At 45.6% G+C, this 16829-nt stretch overlaps 1 protein-coding gene across 3 annotated transcripts in view; it reads left to right on the forward strand.

Moving 5' to 3' along the window:
- The window catches only part of Nedd4l (NEDD4 like E3 ubiquitin protein ligase), a 319449-nt gene that overhangs the window by 238462 nt on the left and 64158 nt on the right, over positions 1-16829 (forward strand). For all 3 annotated transcript variants that reach the window (XM_038329752.2, XM_038329751.2, XM_038329753.2), the window contains 3 exons: positions 1925-1975; positions 14995-15056; positions 15197-15299. In XM_038329752.2, the coding sequence (XP_038185680.1) occupies positions 1925-1975; positions 14995-15056; positions 15197-15299 (216 nt within the window). The remainder of the gene's footprint in view (positions 1-1924; positions 1976-14994; positions 15057-15196; positions 15300-16829) is intronic.

The raw sequence follows: 16829 nt of genomic DNA on the forward strand, positions 1-16829 counted from the left end.
CCTTGATGATCACATGCTATGTCCTTCTAGTGCCAGTAGTTGGGGTAAAGGGGAGGGGAAGTCTTAATGGCAGTACTGCCCGTCTCACGTGCACAATTTCTGACTGATACCGAATAAATCTATTTCTTTTGTTGGTTTTTTATTGTATGGTTAAAGTGATATTTATACAGCTAATGTAGAATTGATAGTGTCAGCCAAGCAGAGGACGAATGTACCAGCTCCATAATTCCTTAAATGAATATCATTGGTGTGAATCAGGGTGGTTGGAGCTGGGACTGCAAGTTAGGTGGAAACTCTGCCATTATTTTCCAGGCCTTCTACCGACTGCTGCTTCATCATGCAAAGTATGTTGACACCTCCCTTCCAATCTTTTGCTGGACAAGGATCCCCATGTTGGGCTGTAGCAGACACAGCTAAGAAAATGCAAGAACCAAAAACTCCAAAACAGCATTCGTAGCAGGGGAGATGGTTCAATCAATGAAATGTTTGTCATGCACACTTGAGGACCTGAGCTCAAATACCAGAACCCATTTGAAAATGTGGGTGTGGTGTGTGCACTGTTGGTAAGCAGGGCCAGGTGGATCTCTAGGACTTTCTGGGCAGCCAGCCTAGCCTGCATGGTGAGCTCCAGGACAATGAGGGACCCTAGTTCAAAGAACAAGATGGACTCTGCCTGAGGAATGATACCCAAAGTCAGCCTCTGGCCTCTCCTTCACATGTTGCATGTGTGCATGCACAGAGATGCAGAAAACACATGCACACACAAGTATACAAGAGGCAGCTCTCGTTCTTCATACATACCTGGCCAGTGCTGAGTTTCTAGTATCCTTCATGCATCGTCTGGACAAGACAAGCTAGCTTTCTAGTTAGTCACATCTTTAACCTATATAGAAGGAAGTGCCCAAGTCTGGAGTAAATCATTTTCATAAACCTTGTTTTAGTTTACCTGTGGTTTCACTAAATGGGAGTAGAGAATTGGAATGTTTCTCAGTAAACCAATAGGTGCCAATAAGGATCTCTGTGTCTCATTGCTTTTTTATCAGCTAATTGTGGGAAGGGTTTGACTCTGTGCACAGGATTTTCCAGCTCTCATGAGTTTGTGTGCAATAGAAGCAGCTGTGCACTATGGGGGAGGTAATTGTTTTGATCTGATTTGTATCCAGGTCCACTGAACCCCAGTGCTGTGACCGCAGGACATACATGATCCTGGCCGTTGGGCACTCTGGTCTAGAGTCTGATCCTAGGTGACTCCCAAAGTCTGAGAGGGGACTTGTGAGTCCCATAACCAATGCCACACTGGTCCCATTCAAGACATGAAGAACCATGCTGTGTAGTTGGTCAAGAAAGCAAGGAGCACAACTTATCCAAAATTACAGACTTCCTTCCTAGATGTGGATTTCCCAGTATCACACTTACTGAATAGAAAAACAAAACAAACAAAACTTTTTCTTTCCTTTTTATGACCTGCGGTTTATAAGATGTATCAGTGACTAAGCCACACATACTTACCCAGACTCTCCGCTCTTGCGAAGCTCTTGAGTTTATAGCAGGATTAAGTACTTGTTGAAATGCTCCCAACATTTCTGTCCTGCCTTTTTTTTAAGCTGGGTCCAACTCTGCCCCCAAACCCTAAATGGCCTTCTGTGCCTCTTTCCTGGCTGGCCACATGCTCCCAGCCCTACAAGAGGATTCCTTGCCCTTCCTTTTGGAGGTAAGCACAGAGTGTCTGTCACCTAAAGACCAGATGTTGGAGCTACACTTCCAGGTCTCCTGGGGACAGCTTGGTGCCTGCATGGTGCCTCATCTTGGACCTCTGCCTTCACCCCTCCCCCTTTCGCTGCATCCATACCGGGTCCTGGACCTACTGTCTCTTTGTGCAGTGGGATGGTTTTTCAACATTAACACTTTGCTTTCTTCTTCACAGACACGAGACGACTTCCTGGGTCAAGTGGACGTGCCTCTTAGTCACCTTCCGGTAAGGACAGACAGTTTCCAAACTGTTGCACGCTGGGGGTGGGGTTTTAGGGACATCTGGCTAGGGTGTCTGTGGAGTATGACAGGCATGGCAAAAGGGCTGAAATGGGGAATGTGTGCTCTGGCCTTGGCTCCTTGCTAGAAGGTGGCCCTCTGGAGGGGGTCACATAGAGGTTAATTTAGCTGTAAAAATCCCTGCGTCTGAATCACATGAAAGCCCTTGTGAACAACTCTGCCTTGCTCCTCTTGCTGCTAGCTCCTCCACCTTTAGATACAGCCCCTTATGGAATAGTCATCTTCTCCTCTCTTCAGCGTCATTTTTGTTTCTGTGCGGCCTTTGGTCTGGCTTGCTGTTCACCTTCCTTTAGTTAAAGTAACTACATCTGCACAGGCTGCCGTTTCCCAGGTTTTATGTTTGCGACTTCCCATCTGCTCGGAGATGGGAGAGAACAGTTGGTTCTGAGTATGCTTATCCACTGGAAGTCCTGTGCTCACCCCAGACTGTTCCAGGTTAGCCTCTGTGGCTCTGCCTCCCTTTCTCCCTGATCAGGGAGCAAACGGTGGGGCTGTGAACTGTGACTGTGGTTTAGGGGTCACCTGCACACTGCATCAGTGTAAATAGGATGGGAGACAAGAGCTGGAAGCCTGGTGACAGTGGTGCCTCGTAGACCAGCTGCCGTTCTTTAGATTGTCCTGGCCACCTCCTGGCCACCTTTCCCCAAACAGCTCAAAGTGTCATAAGTAGCAACTACAAGAGGAGAGTCAAATATTTCTGCCTTACAAGGGCATTGTGTTTTTCACTCCTTGTGCACACACGTAGCATAAATAGTCTATAAACTAAAGTGCCTGGAAGGATCTAGTGCAAACCTGCTATGTGGAAACGGCCTGTGCCCGATGGGGAACGCCAGGGAGGACTCCTACCAGGCAAGCTTTGAAGTTCAGTTGAGGAGGAATGCAGCCAGCAGCAAGCCATTTACTCTCTCACTTGGAAGCTCAGAAAGAGAGTCTTCGAAAGTGCATTAGGATATTTTTGTTTCTAAGTACAAAGGTGCGTTATGGGTATACTGCATAGTGCTTCTATGGAAATCATATCTGAAACCTGGTATTTTTGTTCTTAGTTTTTTTTTTTTTAACATGGGAGGAGTAGGCATGAGTACATGCCCACAGAGACTGAAACATGGTGTGTCAGATACCGTGGAGCTGGAGCTACAGGCCTTGTGGATGCTGAGATGTGGACGTTAGGCCTCTGATAGACCAGAAAGCGCTCTGAACAACTGACCCATCTCTCCAGCCCCAAACCTGGTGATTTCTTTTCAGTTTTCACTCAGAGGCTGTGCATGTCCCAGAAACTGCAAGGAAAGGTGTCATAGTTAGGGTCACTGTTGCTGCAATGAAGCACCATGACCAGAGCGACTTGGGGACGAAGGGGTTTATTCCCCTTGTGTTTCCCTATCACTCTTCATTATCAAAGGAGGGCAGGACAGGAGCTCAAGCACTGGAGCCACAGAGGAATACTTGTTCCTGATGGCATGCTCAGCCTGCTTTGTTATAGAACCCAGGACCACCAGCCCAGGGATGGCACCACCCGTAATGAGCTCGGGCTCCCCCATCAATCACTAAGAAAATGCCCTCCAGGCTTTCTGCAGCCCAGTCACATGAAGGCATTTACTCAATTGGGGCTCCTGCCTCTCTCATGACTAGTCTGTGTCAAGCTGACATAAAAGTAGCCAGGACACAAGGCTAAGGCATTCCCGACTCGGTGGGTTTTCCTTATCATGTTCTTCAGTTAAATCTGGAAAGGCATGCTTTGAGATTAGGTTAATCAGTTAGCCCGTCTCGTGTGGCTGTACCTAGCAACTCTTTTCCCTAAAATAAGAAGCGCGTGTCCTTCGGGGGGGGGAGGGGGGAAAGGATGGCCTAATAGTCTTTAGAACTCGTAACTGAGGGGCTGGAGAGAAGATGGCTTAGGAGTTCAGAGCACTTACTGTGCTCTTCCAGACAGCCCGAGTTCAGAACCCAGCCGCCATGTCTCGTGGTTCTAAGGGTCCTGGCATCTTCTGGGCTCTGCAGGCACTCACACACGTAGCATACAGACATAGACACACACAGCTGAGTCAGATTGGTCGATTGGTTGGTTGGTTGGCTGGTTGGCTGGTTGGTGGATTGGATGATTATAGCAAAAGGAAGGGGGTGGAGAATGCTAACTTTAATCCCAGCACTCGGGAGGCAGAGGCAGGCCATCTCTTTGAGTTTGAGGCCAGCCAGGGAAAACAGAGCCATCAGTGAAAGTTTCACCAAGTGTCTCAGTGTGCCCTCTGTTTGTGTGATTCAGCAGTGGCTGGCTTTAAAGGTGGCATAGCTTCCAGGGAGTAGAGACATGTTCTTTGGAGCCTAAGTCAGTACAGGGAATAATTGGGCTTTGGAATTTTGAGTGGTGACCAGGGTCAGCTTGCAGAGAAGTTGCTGCTAACAAGGCCCAGCACTAGAATAGAAGCCAGCTGATTAAGATCATTATGTGTTTACAGTACATGAATATATGAAAAGGGCATAATGAAAGTCAATATTTCAGACAATTAATATATACTAAGAGTTTTTTTTTTTAATTTTAAGACCCCACAGATAGGACATCCTTCTTGTTATGGGCATGCCCAGAGAGAAGCCTATGTTATAGGACCATAAACCCCTAGACCAGCAGTTCTCAGCCTTTCTACTGCTGCAACCCTTTAATACAGTTCCTCATATGGTAGTGAGCCCAAATATTGCTATTTCTTAACTATAATTTAGCTACTGTTTTGAATCATCATGTTAATGTTCGTGTTTTCCAAAGGTCTCAGGTAATCCCTGTGAAAGAGTCATCCAAACCCCTAACGGGGTCATGACCCACAGGTTGAGAACCATTGCTGTGCTGCAAATTGATTAGCCGTTTGAGTTAATTACCTTCAAGGAGATGGACCACATTAAAAACTAAAGCAGAGAGGAGGTGAAGATACATTTCTGGTGTTCCATGTCATAGCAGAAGCCAAGTGGTATATTCCACATGTACTTGGCCTTGTGACCCTGGATTTGAAGTACTGTTATGTGTGTTATTTGGCTGTAGGTTATAGGACCCTTGTGGGGAAACTGCACAAATGCTCATTCTGTGTGGTGATGCAGTGTGAGAATGTGTTGTGTGTGCTCGGTCTATCTTGTACATAATCGATGTTCCATTTTGAGGGCTACAGAACCATTGTCGTGGCTAGAGTACCTGTGGCCTACAGAGTCAACATCTGTCAGAAATACCCCATTTTCGGTAAAAGAAACAAAGAAGGTGAAAAATGTTCCAGTTGTCCTTTTAATTATTAATAATGGAGAGGGTTGGGGCTGAGAGAGGGCTCAGTGGTTAAGAGCGTTTGCTGCTCTTGGGAAGGACCGGAAGTTGGGCTCCCAGCACCCGCATCAGATGTCACACACAACAGCCTACAACTCCAGCATGAGAGACTCACACCCCTTCTTCTGGCTTCTGTGGGTGCCCTTGCGCACACATACATACACACTCATATACATAAATAATGATGAGAAAAGTCTTTAAATGATGGAGAAGATCCATGGAGCGAGAGCTAGAATGTGGGGAACAGTGGCCCTGCTGGCCTCTGCTCCTAGCATTTTAAGGGTTAAGGGACATGATTATGTATAGATGTCCGAGTCAGGGTTTCTCTTGCTGCAGTGAAATACCATGACCAAAGAGCATGCTACAGAGGAAACGGCATTGCTGTTCATCACTGGAGGAGGTCAGGACAGAAACTCAGACAGGGAAGGATCCTGGAGACAGGAGCTGCTGCAGAGGCCATGGAGGGGTGCTGCTTACTGACTTGCTTCCCCTGGCTCGCTCAGCCGGCTTTCTTATAGAACCCAGCACACCAGCCCAGGGATGGCACCACCCACCATGGGCTGTTCCCTCTCCCATTGATCACTAACTGAGAAAATACCTTACAGCTGGATCTCATGGAGGCATTTCCTCAGCTGAGGCTCCTTTCTCTCTGATGACTCTAGCTTGTGTCATTGACACACAAAACCAGCCAGTACAGTGTGGTTATTAATCGATAGTATAACCCAGTTGGCAGCTGGAGGATTTACTTCTTGAAGAAATATGTACTGATAGATGGAATTCTGATCTTTGTGGATGAATCAGTGAAGCAAGTTCTCCCTCATCAGACACATGGCATCACTATGGCCACGTGGTACTTGGGTGTTTGAAATACAGCGGTCTAATCGCAGGGCCCATTTATAATCATTTGCCATTTTCATTAAGGTTTAAACTTAAGCCACATTGGCAGGTGACTGTTGTCATCGGTGACACCTCTGAAAATTAGACCAGAGTTCCATGGCTTGGGTCAGACATGTGGTTTTTATTCCCCTTTTCATAAACCATGCTTTCAGATCCTGGGCAACCATGGGTTGGGGAGTCTGAACCCACCAGAAATCCTTGCTTCTCTGTAATTCTGCATATACAAATACCAAGTATTTCATGTGGACAATAATTAAGTTATTATCTCCAAGATTAAAGTTATAGAAATAAAGATTAATTTTTTCCAAATCCCTGTTAAACAAACAACTGAAATACCTGTTCTTCCATGTTAATATATATTAACTTTTAAATTATTATTATCTTTTTCTGTTGTGCCTGTTGCTGGGTTAACAAGAACCTTTTAATAAATTTATGGCCTTTATATTCTTTGTGTGTGTGTGTGTGTGTGTGTGTGTGTGTGTGTTTGTGTGTGTGTGTTTTGTGTACATGCACATGCTTCTGCAATGGTATTTAAGTGAAGGTCAGAGAATCACTCATAGGAGTCAGTCTCTCTTTTTATTATGTGGGTTCCAGGAATTGAACTCAAGATTGACAGTTGTCTCCACCCACTGAGCCATTTTGCAGGCCCTATAAAGACATTTTTATCACATATATGATGTCATGGACTTGGAGGATATCCCCTCCTCATGCCCAACTACACTCACCTTTCTCCCCCCTGTCTCAGTTCCCATTTTACCTCTTAGACTCCACTTGAGAGAAAACTTGCAATGTTTGTCTGAGGTTTAACTTAATAGACTTCAAACCAAATTGATCAGGAACAGTAAAAGTGATTTCAGGCTAAATAAGAGATTCCTTATTATAGTGTCTCAAACAGGGAATGAGCTGCTATCTTGCTAATTTGGATCGTATGTCTTTATTCTTTAAGGAAGCACTGTCTCAGACTCCTTTCTTTTTCTATTTTATTTTTTATTGTTTTTAATGAGATATATATTTCTCTCCACTCTCTTGCCTTTCTCCCCCTTTCCTTCTACCCTCTCCCATGATCCCTGCACTTCCAATTTGTCTTTTTCTACTTCCCATGTAAATTAGATCCATGTATATCTCTCTTAGGGCCCTCTTTGTTTTCTAGGTTCTCTAGGATTGTGAATTGTAGACTGGTTTTCTTTGCTTTATGTCTAAAAGCCACTTATGAGTGAGTACCTGTGATCTTTGTCTTTCTGGGTCTGGGTTACCTCACTCAATATGATGTTTTCTAGATCCATCCATTTGCCCGCAAATTTCAAGGTGTTATTATTTTTCCCACTGTGTAGTACTCCATTTTGTAAATGTATCATCACATTTTCTTTATCCATTCTTTGGTTGAGTGGCATTTAGGTTGTTTCCAGGTTCTGGCTATGACAAATAATGCTGCTATGAACATAGTTGAGCACATGTTCTTGTGGTATGATTGAGAATCCTTTAGGTATATACCCAACAGTAGTACTGCTTGGTCCTGAGGTAGGTTGTTTCCTAATTATCTGAGAAATCACCATACTGATTTCCAAAGCATCTGTACAAGTTTGCACTCCCACCAGCAATGGAAGAGCATTCCCTTTTCCCCACAACCTCTCCAGCATAAGTTGTCACCAGTGTTTTTGATCTTGGCCATTCTTACAGGTGTAAAATGGAATCTCAGAGTTGTTTTGATTTGCATTTCTCTGATGACTAAGGATGTTGAGCATTTCCTTAAGTGTCTTTCAGCCATTTTAGATTCCTCTTTTGAGTTCTCTGTATAGGTCTGTACTCCATTTTTTTATTGGATTATTTGTTCTTTTGATGACCAGTTTCTTGAGTTCTTTGTATATTTTGGAGATCAGCCCTCTGTCTGATGTAGGGTTGGACAGGGCTGATCTCCCACTCTCCTCCCGTTCTGTAGGCTGCCGTTTTGTCTTGTTGACATTGTCCTTTGCTTTACAGAAGTTTCTCAGTTTCAGGAGGTCCCATTTATTAATTGTTTCTCTCAGTGTCTGTGCTATTGGGGTTATATTTAGGAAGTGCCAATGTGTTCTTCCCAGAGATGCAGGGATGGTTTAACATATGAAAATCTGTCAGTGTAATCCACCATATAAACAAACTGGGGGGAAAAAAACCACATGATCATCTCATTAGATGTTGAAAAAGCCTTCAGCAAAATACAACACCTCTTCATGATAAAAGTCTTGGAGAGAGCAGGGATACAAGAAACATACCTAAACATAATAAAGACAATATACAGCTAGCTAACAGCCAACATCAAACTAAATGGAGAGAAATTCAAAACGATCTCACTGAAATTTAGAACAAGACAAGGTTGTTCACTCTCTCCGTATCTATTCAATATAGTCCTTGAGGTTCTAGCTAGAGCAATAAGACAATAAGAGAATAAGGGGATACAAATCAGAAAAGAAGTCAAACTCTCACTATTTGCTGATGATATGATAGTTTATATAAGGGACCCCCAAAATTCTACCAAGAAACTCCTACAACTCATAAACACGTTCAGTAATGTAGCATGATATAAGATTAACTAAAAAAAAAATCAGTAACCCTCCCGTACACAGATGATAAATGGGCTGAGAAAGAAATCAGAGAAACATCACCCTCCACAATAGCCACAAATAGCATAAAATATCTCGGAGTAACTCTAATCAAATAAGTGGAAGACTTGTATGACAAGAACTTTAAATCTCTGAAGAAAGAAATTGAAGAAGACACCAGAAAATGAAACAATTTCCCATGCTCTTGGGTAGGTAGAATTAACTTAGTAAAAATGGCAATCTTCCAAAAGCAATCTACAGATTCAATGCAATGCCCAGCAAAATTCTTCACAGACCTCAAAAGAACAATACTCAGCTTCATATGGAAAAGCAAAAAACCCAGGAAAGCCAAAACAATCCTGTACAATAAAGGAACTTCTGGAGACATCACAATCCCTGACTTCAAACTCTGCTATAGAGCTGCAGTACTGAAAACAGCCTGGTATTGGCATAAGAACAAACAGGAGGACCAATGGAACTGAATCAAAGACCCAGATATTAATCCACACACCTACAAACACCTGATTTTTGACAAAGAAGCAAAAATATAAAATGGAAAAAGAAAGCATATTTAACAAATGGTGCTGGCGTAACTGGGTATCAACATGTAGAAGAATGAAAATAGACCCATATCTATCACAGTGCATAAAACTCAAGTCCAAATGGATCAAAGACCTCAACATAAAGTCAGCCACACTGAACCTCACAGAAGAGAAAGTGGGAAGTACACTTGAATGCATCAGACTCCTTTGTCTGATATGAGAAACCGCTTGTAGAAATCAGGAATTCGATGGCAAGGGAACAGGAGAAGTGAGCTTAGTGTAGATGGCTATGAAATTGCTTTAAATAACTCAAATGTTCTGTATCATGCACTCCGTGTGTGTGTGAAATCCTGTAGACCTCCCAACTGCAGGCCTTTTCCTGCCTGTCACAGCTGTTACCAGCAGATACTTGTATTTGCGATACCACACTGCCTTCGGATCCCCAGGCTTGCTTTCCTGAGTTCTTATTTGTTACCATAGGTTCTCTGACCTGGGAAAGCTCCCTCACATCCCCCCCCCACACACACACCCCAAACAGGCTAACCAAGAGGGTCAGTGTATTCCCTGTTGGTGGGTACACACTGAGGTACAAACTTCAGCTCTGTAGAACCCATGTCTCTCGCACAGTGCGTTGCCAAGAGATGGACACCTGTATTAATTAAGCAACTTCACCTGGATTTAATTAAGCAGTTTCTGGACCCGGTGGCTGTTATATGTAAGTCCAGATTGGCATCCTGCCAGGAGAAAAGTGAGGGGAGATGGTGACACAGCTACCCTGCATGGTGGGTAGTCACTGCCTGCTATCCCGACCACAAGCAAGCACGAAAGGGAGACATGATAGTGGGAGCCATAATCAGCCCTCCCCCTCCTGTGATCCAGGATTCCTCCAGGCCTGGTACTCAAGGGCTTCCAGTTGCAGCAAAGTAACTTTAGAATCCTGATTCTCTTTCAGTCCTGGCCATGTTCACACTTGTGTGGGCACAGGGAATGGATGGGAACTGAGGGTCGAGTCGTGTGGGGTATCTGGGACATCTGATTCCTGGCTCTTTATCTTCAGGATTCATTTTCTTCTTTACTGCACTTTGAGGAGAGGACTGAGGCAGAGCAAATGGGGCAAGTGAACCTTTATGTAGGACAGAGCTAAGGAAACACAGTTTTGCTCTAAGACTTTGCGGAAGGACAGGTTTTAAGAGATGGGAATCTGCCTGTCGGGTGTGGTTGACTTCCATCTGAAGATAGGTGAGTTGTCTAGGGGTCCTTTCTGGACCCCTCGCTTTCCCACAGGAGGAAGGATTGTCTCAGAGACAAGGCCAGGTTGCCACCTCGCTCTGACGGAGCATCAGGGCAGTTCCAGTGTTCCTTGAGCGGAGGCTCTGTGTCCTTGGTGACACACTCGTTACCTAGGAGACGCTGGCAGCAGGACCGAGGCCTGCAGAGGAGATGAGAGGCTGTTAATGAGGACAGTGCTGTCGCCTACCAGCTGCTCACCAGCGCTGCCCTTTCCCTGAGTTCCTGCTGTCTTCACAGGGCCACCAAGAGCAGCCTCGGCTCTGGCTGCACATGACTGCTGATTGTCTTAAACTTCTGTGTTTGAGCCCGTCTCTTGCATTCAGTGCATCGCTGTTGCAGCCTCATGTCGCCTATCTTGCACCTTCTGATTAAGGATAAAAATAGCTCAGAGACTCGCTTGCTCTGACAACAGAATGAAGTTCCCAAAAGATGTTTTCCTGTGGCACCCATGAACCTTCTCTTGCTTCTTTCTTGTTCTGTGCCCCCTCCTGTTACCCCCGCAGCCCTTAATGCTCCCCACTGCTGCCAGTTTCAGATGCTCTGCATCCTTGGGCATTCATTGAGACAGAGACGCTGCTGCAGACTCATATCTCCATCTCAGCCAAGGTTGCATTTGGGCAGCCTGGGCTGACCATTCTCTTAGAACAGAGCATGTTCAGGATAGCGAGGTGGACACTAAGGTAGTCTCAGTGGTAGGCACGCTTATGTTCATGGCTGGTGGCTGGATAGTGACACTCAGCTAGGCCCAGATCATTACCATCCACTCCTGGGGCCTTTGCTAGGTGAGGAATCCTGGGCCCAGAGAGGAAGGTGATTTTTTTTTTTTAGTTAGTGACATTGCCAGGCCTTCTCCTGGTTCCCCAGTACCGAGGTGTGCCTACTCTGTGACCTCAGAATGGGGGACAGGAGCAGCCTGAAGCTGCGGAGTGAATTTCCCCCTCCGTCTGTTCTCATGTGTTGAATCCACCAGTATGTTATCCACTCTGGAATTCACCACTGCCTTCTGTCTGAGGAACATGGTCTTGTCTATAAGATGGACAGCTGGTATTATAGCAGCGATTCTCAGCCTTCCTAATGCTGCAACCTTTAAATACAGTTCCTCATGCTGTAGTGACCTCCAACCATAAAATTTTGTTGTTGTTACTTCATAACTGTAGTTTTGCTACTGTTATGAATCGTAATATAAATATCTATGTTTACACTGTCTTAGGCAGCCCCTGTAAAAGGGCCGCTTGACCACCCCCCCACCAAAGCAGCTGCAACCACAGGTTGAGAACCATTGGGTTAAAGAATTATTTTCCCCCATAAAGTGTATTTTGCACCTGCCTTTCTTTGTATAGGGCTAATCAGCCAGTGCCCCCATGGTGTAAAAGGTGGGACTGGTCAGTGATGACAGTGGCCACGTTTGTGCCTGGTACCTTGTGGGGGCTCCATGTACATCACCTTCCGCTGGTTGACTTAATCCTCACGCAGTACAGGAAGACCTCATTGCTGTCCCATTCTACAGAGGACACGAGTGCCCAAAGAGGGAAGGATCACCCAGCTCCGAAAATTAGTAAAGACAGAACATAGACCTGGGATCTGCCTCTAGCTCGGTGAGGTGCTGGTCATTTCTGTTCATTGTATGGATGGAAGAATGTCGAGAACCTTCTGCTGCTCCTGAGATCCTCACTAATGCCAGCTGACAGCCCTACACCATCGAATTTGTTCTCCCTTGGAGTCTAGTATATTGTTGCTATGACGGCCCCTCCCATGTAGTTACAACCCTCAGGGCAGGCACTCAGTTGGCATGTGTCTTTTACTTGAAATTGACTAAAATTAGTTGTTTATCAAATAAATGAAAAAAGGAAGAACTGTCAGAATTAATATTCTCTTTCAATAGTTTTTAACGTGTGTGTGTGTGTGTGTGTGTGTGTGTGTGTGTACCTGTGCATGTGGCTGATCCCTGGGTTCTAAGATCTTCAGGCTTGACAGCAAACACTGTTAACTTATTGAAGCGTGTCACTGGCCCCAAGGATAATATTCCAGATTACCTAGTTTGTGCACTGTAAGTGATACATGTTGAAAAATTTTATATAAAAAATATCCCCCAAGTGTCAATACGTTTTACTTATTGCCTTCCTTAGCACAATCTAAGAGAATATAATAATTGAGTCTCTTCAGGGAAAGTTAATTTTAGGGCTCTTTTTCTAGATCAAATGAATTTGTTAGTTGTTTGCTACACACACCTTCTTTCTTGACCCCGTCAATTAGTGGTGAGGAAGTTCAAGCAGAGGGTTATGACACGGGGTGATATTATAGGTGAATTTAAGATGGGCTCTCTGAGGGCAAGATGACATGATAGAGACCTGCAGAGCCTGGACCTGTCAGTGCGTGGGCTCTGTTGATGAGATGGTGACGGCTTGGAGTAGGAACCGTTGTCAGGGAGACGGTTGACAGTGAGGTAAAGGTGTAAAGCCTGATCACAAGGCTGGCGGGTCATAGGCAGGGATTCCCATTCCATTGTAGTAAGTATAGGACAACGATTGCTGAAGGGATGGGTCAGATGGCAAAGTGCCAACAAAGCCCGGAGTTTAGTTCCCTAGAACATACATGAAAGCAGTGTCTTCCAGCCCCAACAGGACTGGTGCACATATGAACTCACATGGTGACAGTATGCGCAGGACCTGCATAAGTTCAAGTCAGAAAAAAAAAAATCCCAGCATGGAGAAGGGGAAGTGGACACAGAGTGCCACCCTAACCAAGAAGCTGTTTGCAGCCGCTACCTGCTGGGAGAGAGGAAACCGCTTTTCTCCAGTGGAAGGACACTGGGTCTATCAACTGCCCTCCAGGGCGGGCCCCATGCTCAGGAATAGTTGGCCAGCACAAAGCAGACTCCTTCCTTGGCTTTGTTGTGCTTTGTTTGGTATGGTTTGGTTTACTTGAGTATTTTTTCTGTGCTTGGGGCTTCTTTGTTTTGATTTGGGGGATCTATTTCTTAAAGGAGATAGAGCATGAAGTAGAGTGAGAGGAAGTTGGGGAGGCAGAAAAGAATATGATCAAGATATATTGTATACGAATAAAACCTAAAACCAGTAAATAAAAGGCATTATGGTATGTTGTACAACTCCAGCGCTGGGGAAGCAGAGACAGGGAGAATTTCCAGGTTTTCTGATCAGCCGTTCTAGCCTAATCAATGAGCTTTAATCAGTGGGTATCAGGCCAGTGAGAGAGAAAACAGGGTGAATGGTGCCCAAGGTTGTGCTTTGGCTAGCACACGGAAACACACAGATAATACATGCACAAGCATAAAGCGGGGGAGTAGGAAGGATAGGAAGGAAGGGTATAAATAGATAATCTTTCAAATGTAAACACTATTCTCTCTCTCTCGTTCCTGGACATAATAATCATTGTGTTGTGCTTTGTCCCTCATCCTATAAAAGCAAATATTCTGGATCTCATTTAATCTGACAAGCCAAGTATTTCAGATTTGACTTCATGTAACATTTAAACAGTAATGGCACAAATTTTCCCACTTTCCTGCTTTATTAGCCAGCCAACTTTGTACAATCAAAGGAATCCTAATTTCTTATGGAGTGTACATACAATCCTGTGCCCTTGATTACTTCTCTGTTGCTGGGACCGGAAGCAACTTGGGGAAGGAAAGGTTTATCATAGTGGGAAGCCAGGGCAGGAACTGAAGCAGAGACCATGGAGGAAGCTGCTAATCCTGCTTTCCTATATAACCCAGGACCACCTGCCTAGGGGTAGCGTTTCTCACAGTGGCCTGGGCCCTCCCTCAGCAATCATTAATCAAAAAAAAAATATCGGGAAAATGCCAAAAAGCTGATCTCGCAGAGGTAATTCCTCAGTTGGGGTTTCCTCCTTCCAGGTGATTTTAGTTGGTGCCAAGTTGACAAACTAAGGAACACAGCCCAGTTTCACTCCCCGCTTCTTGACAGAAGCCCAGTGTGGGTAGAGGCTCCCTGGTTAACTCTGAATTTAGGTGTCCTGAGTCACGGGATAATGAGGCTCAAGTGACCGCTGGTTTTCCAGAGTTAATCGACTCTGGGAGGTTGAGGCTACACCCTGCAGTTAGAAATTAGACTTGGCAGTGGTGGCTATAATTTTGTCATTTGTCTCGCTGGGCTACTGGAAGCTGATGTAGGTAGTGACATCTAGTGGGTCTCAAGGAGACAGGCCTCTGTGGGCCTTGCAGATGCTTAATCATCCAGCTGTTGAGAAGCCAGCTCCTCTTTAACCCCTGGCATGTCCTAAAATTATATCCTCCATATTCCTGATGAATGTGTCAAAATAAGAAACTCTTATAAGTGTTGCTTCCTTGTTAATTTTTTTTTTCTTCCCTTAGACAGAAGATCCAACCATGGAGAGGCCCTATACATTTAAGGACTTTCTCCTGCGACCAAGAAGGTGAGGCTTGCGGGTGGATGTGGGGGAGTGAGCGCTGCAGGGCTGGGTTGTCTGAGGACAGTTTCAGCCAACCCCCTTAAACTTAAGAAAGATGGAAACAAGCCATGGTCTTTATAACTGGTTTTCTTCCTTGTGTGCAGCCATAAATCGCGAGTCAAGGGTTTTCTGCGGTTGAAAATGGCGTACATGCCGAAAAACGGGGGTCAGGATGAAGAAAACAGCGAGCAGAGGGACGACGTGGAGGTACGAGGGGCAGCTGTCTCCCGGCTGCTCGCCTCGCGCGTGCGCGCGCACGCGCGGTACACTTTGAGGCTTACTGGAGGGAGTGAACGTTTGTAAACGTAAATACAAATACGTACACACACACACACCCGCGCTTGTCTTTCAAAGGCTCCGCTGTGTGATTGTTTTAGCAAAAGTGCAGTTCCCGTTCCGTGTCTCAGCCCTAATAATAGGAAGAGAGCAGCACTTTGCACAGTCGTATTGGCTTCTCGTCTGGCTGCTGTTAAAGCACCCAACCGGAGCCACTTACGGAAGAAAGGCTCATGTTTCAGGCCAGGGAAGTTCGCTGTGGCGGTAGGAATGTGGAGCAGCTGGTCATATTGTATCACAGTCGGGAGATGGAAAGTAGAGAATAGGGTTCTGCTGTAAATCCACAAGGCCCACCATCAAGGACCACTCCCTCCCGCAAGACTCCACTTTCTGAAGGGTCAGCAACCTTTCCAGGCACCGTCACCAGCAGAGGACCAAGTGTCCAAATCAGTGAGCCTAAGGAAGACACTTCATAGCGGCCTAAGGCATTTACTATGTATGGATGGCCCCACTGCCAGGAAAGCTTTCAGTTATTTGGGGGTTCCTCTTAGCACTTGAACTTGCTCCAGAGTGGATGGGGATTGACTTAGAAACTGTCTCCCCATTTCTGATTCACTTGGTCCTCAGGTGACAGTATGTACTGCAAAGCTATCCTTGGGAAATGCCATTTTGCCATTAGCCATCCAGAAGAGTGTTCTGCTCTGTCCTCTTCCTGGCGGAGTGGGCTCTTCGCTTTCCGGTCCCATGTCTGTGCTGTGGATGGCACTGTACCATCCCAGCACATCCTATGGTCAACATTGCCCGGTTAACAACTCTCATCTTGTTCAGAAGGCTTTCGTTGAACGAGGCCTCCCTGGCTGTTGTCACGTCTCTTTGCAGCTGTCCCACATGTGTGATGCTTGAATGATATGTGGTGGACAAGCTGACCAGACTCCCTCCCGCCAAGAGGCCACATCTCCAGGCATTGTTTCATTATAGACTGCCACAGCTCCTGCCACGTGACAGGGTGGGTGGCAGGCCGTAGCGGAGTTTGAGATTTCCCAAGCAAAGTAGCAGATTGCTGTGTGAAATCCGAGGAATTTTTTTTTTTTTAAACTCTTCTCATCTTCCAACTGCAGTAACAAGTGAATCGGTTGATTTTCCCGCTGGCTTTTCCAGGGGGTGTTAGGAAAGCAATACTTAATGCTGAAGGTATGTGTCGGAACAGTTCCGCTCTGGTCCTGGCCCCATGCAGTCTGTTCAGGCAGTGCCGAAGCAATGGCATCAGTTTCTAGACAACTCCTGCCTGGCTCACCGTTGTAACAGACACAAGGGAGAGGCTTCATCTCCTCTCACACCAGCCCCAGGCCATCCTCGCTGGGGACCAATAGCCCTGTCCCTACACCTGTAACCTGTGCCCTGCTTTCTGTAGGACCACACATGCATGCATCATGGTGGTGTTGAAAGGAGGATGGCTGTGAC

Source organism: Arvicola amphibius, chromosome 5, assembly GCF_903992535.2.
Source record: "Arvicola amphibius chromosome 5, mArvAmp1.2, whole genome shotgun sequence".
Lineage (NCBI taxonomy): Eukaryota > Metazoa > Chordata > Mammalia > Rodentia > Cricetidae > Arvicola > Arvicola amphibius.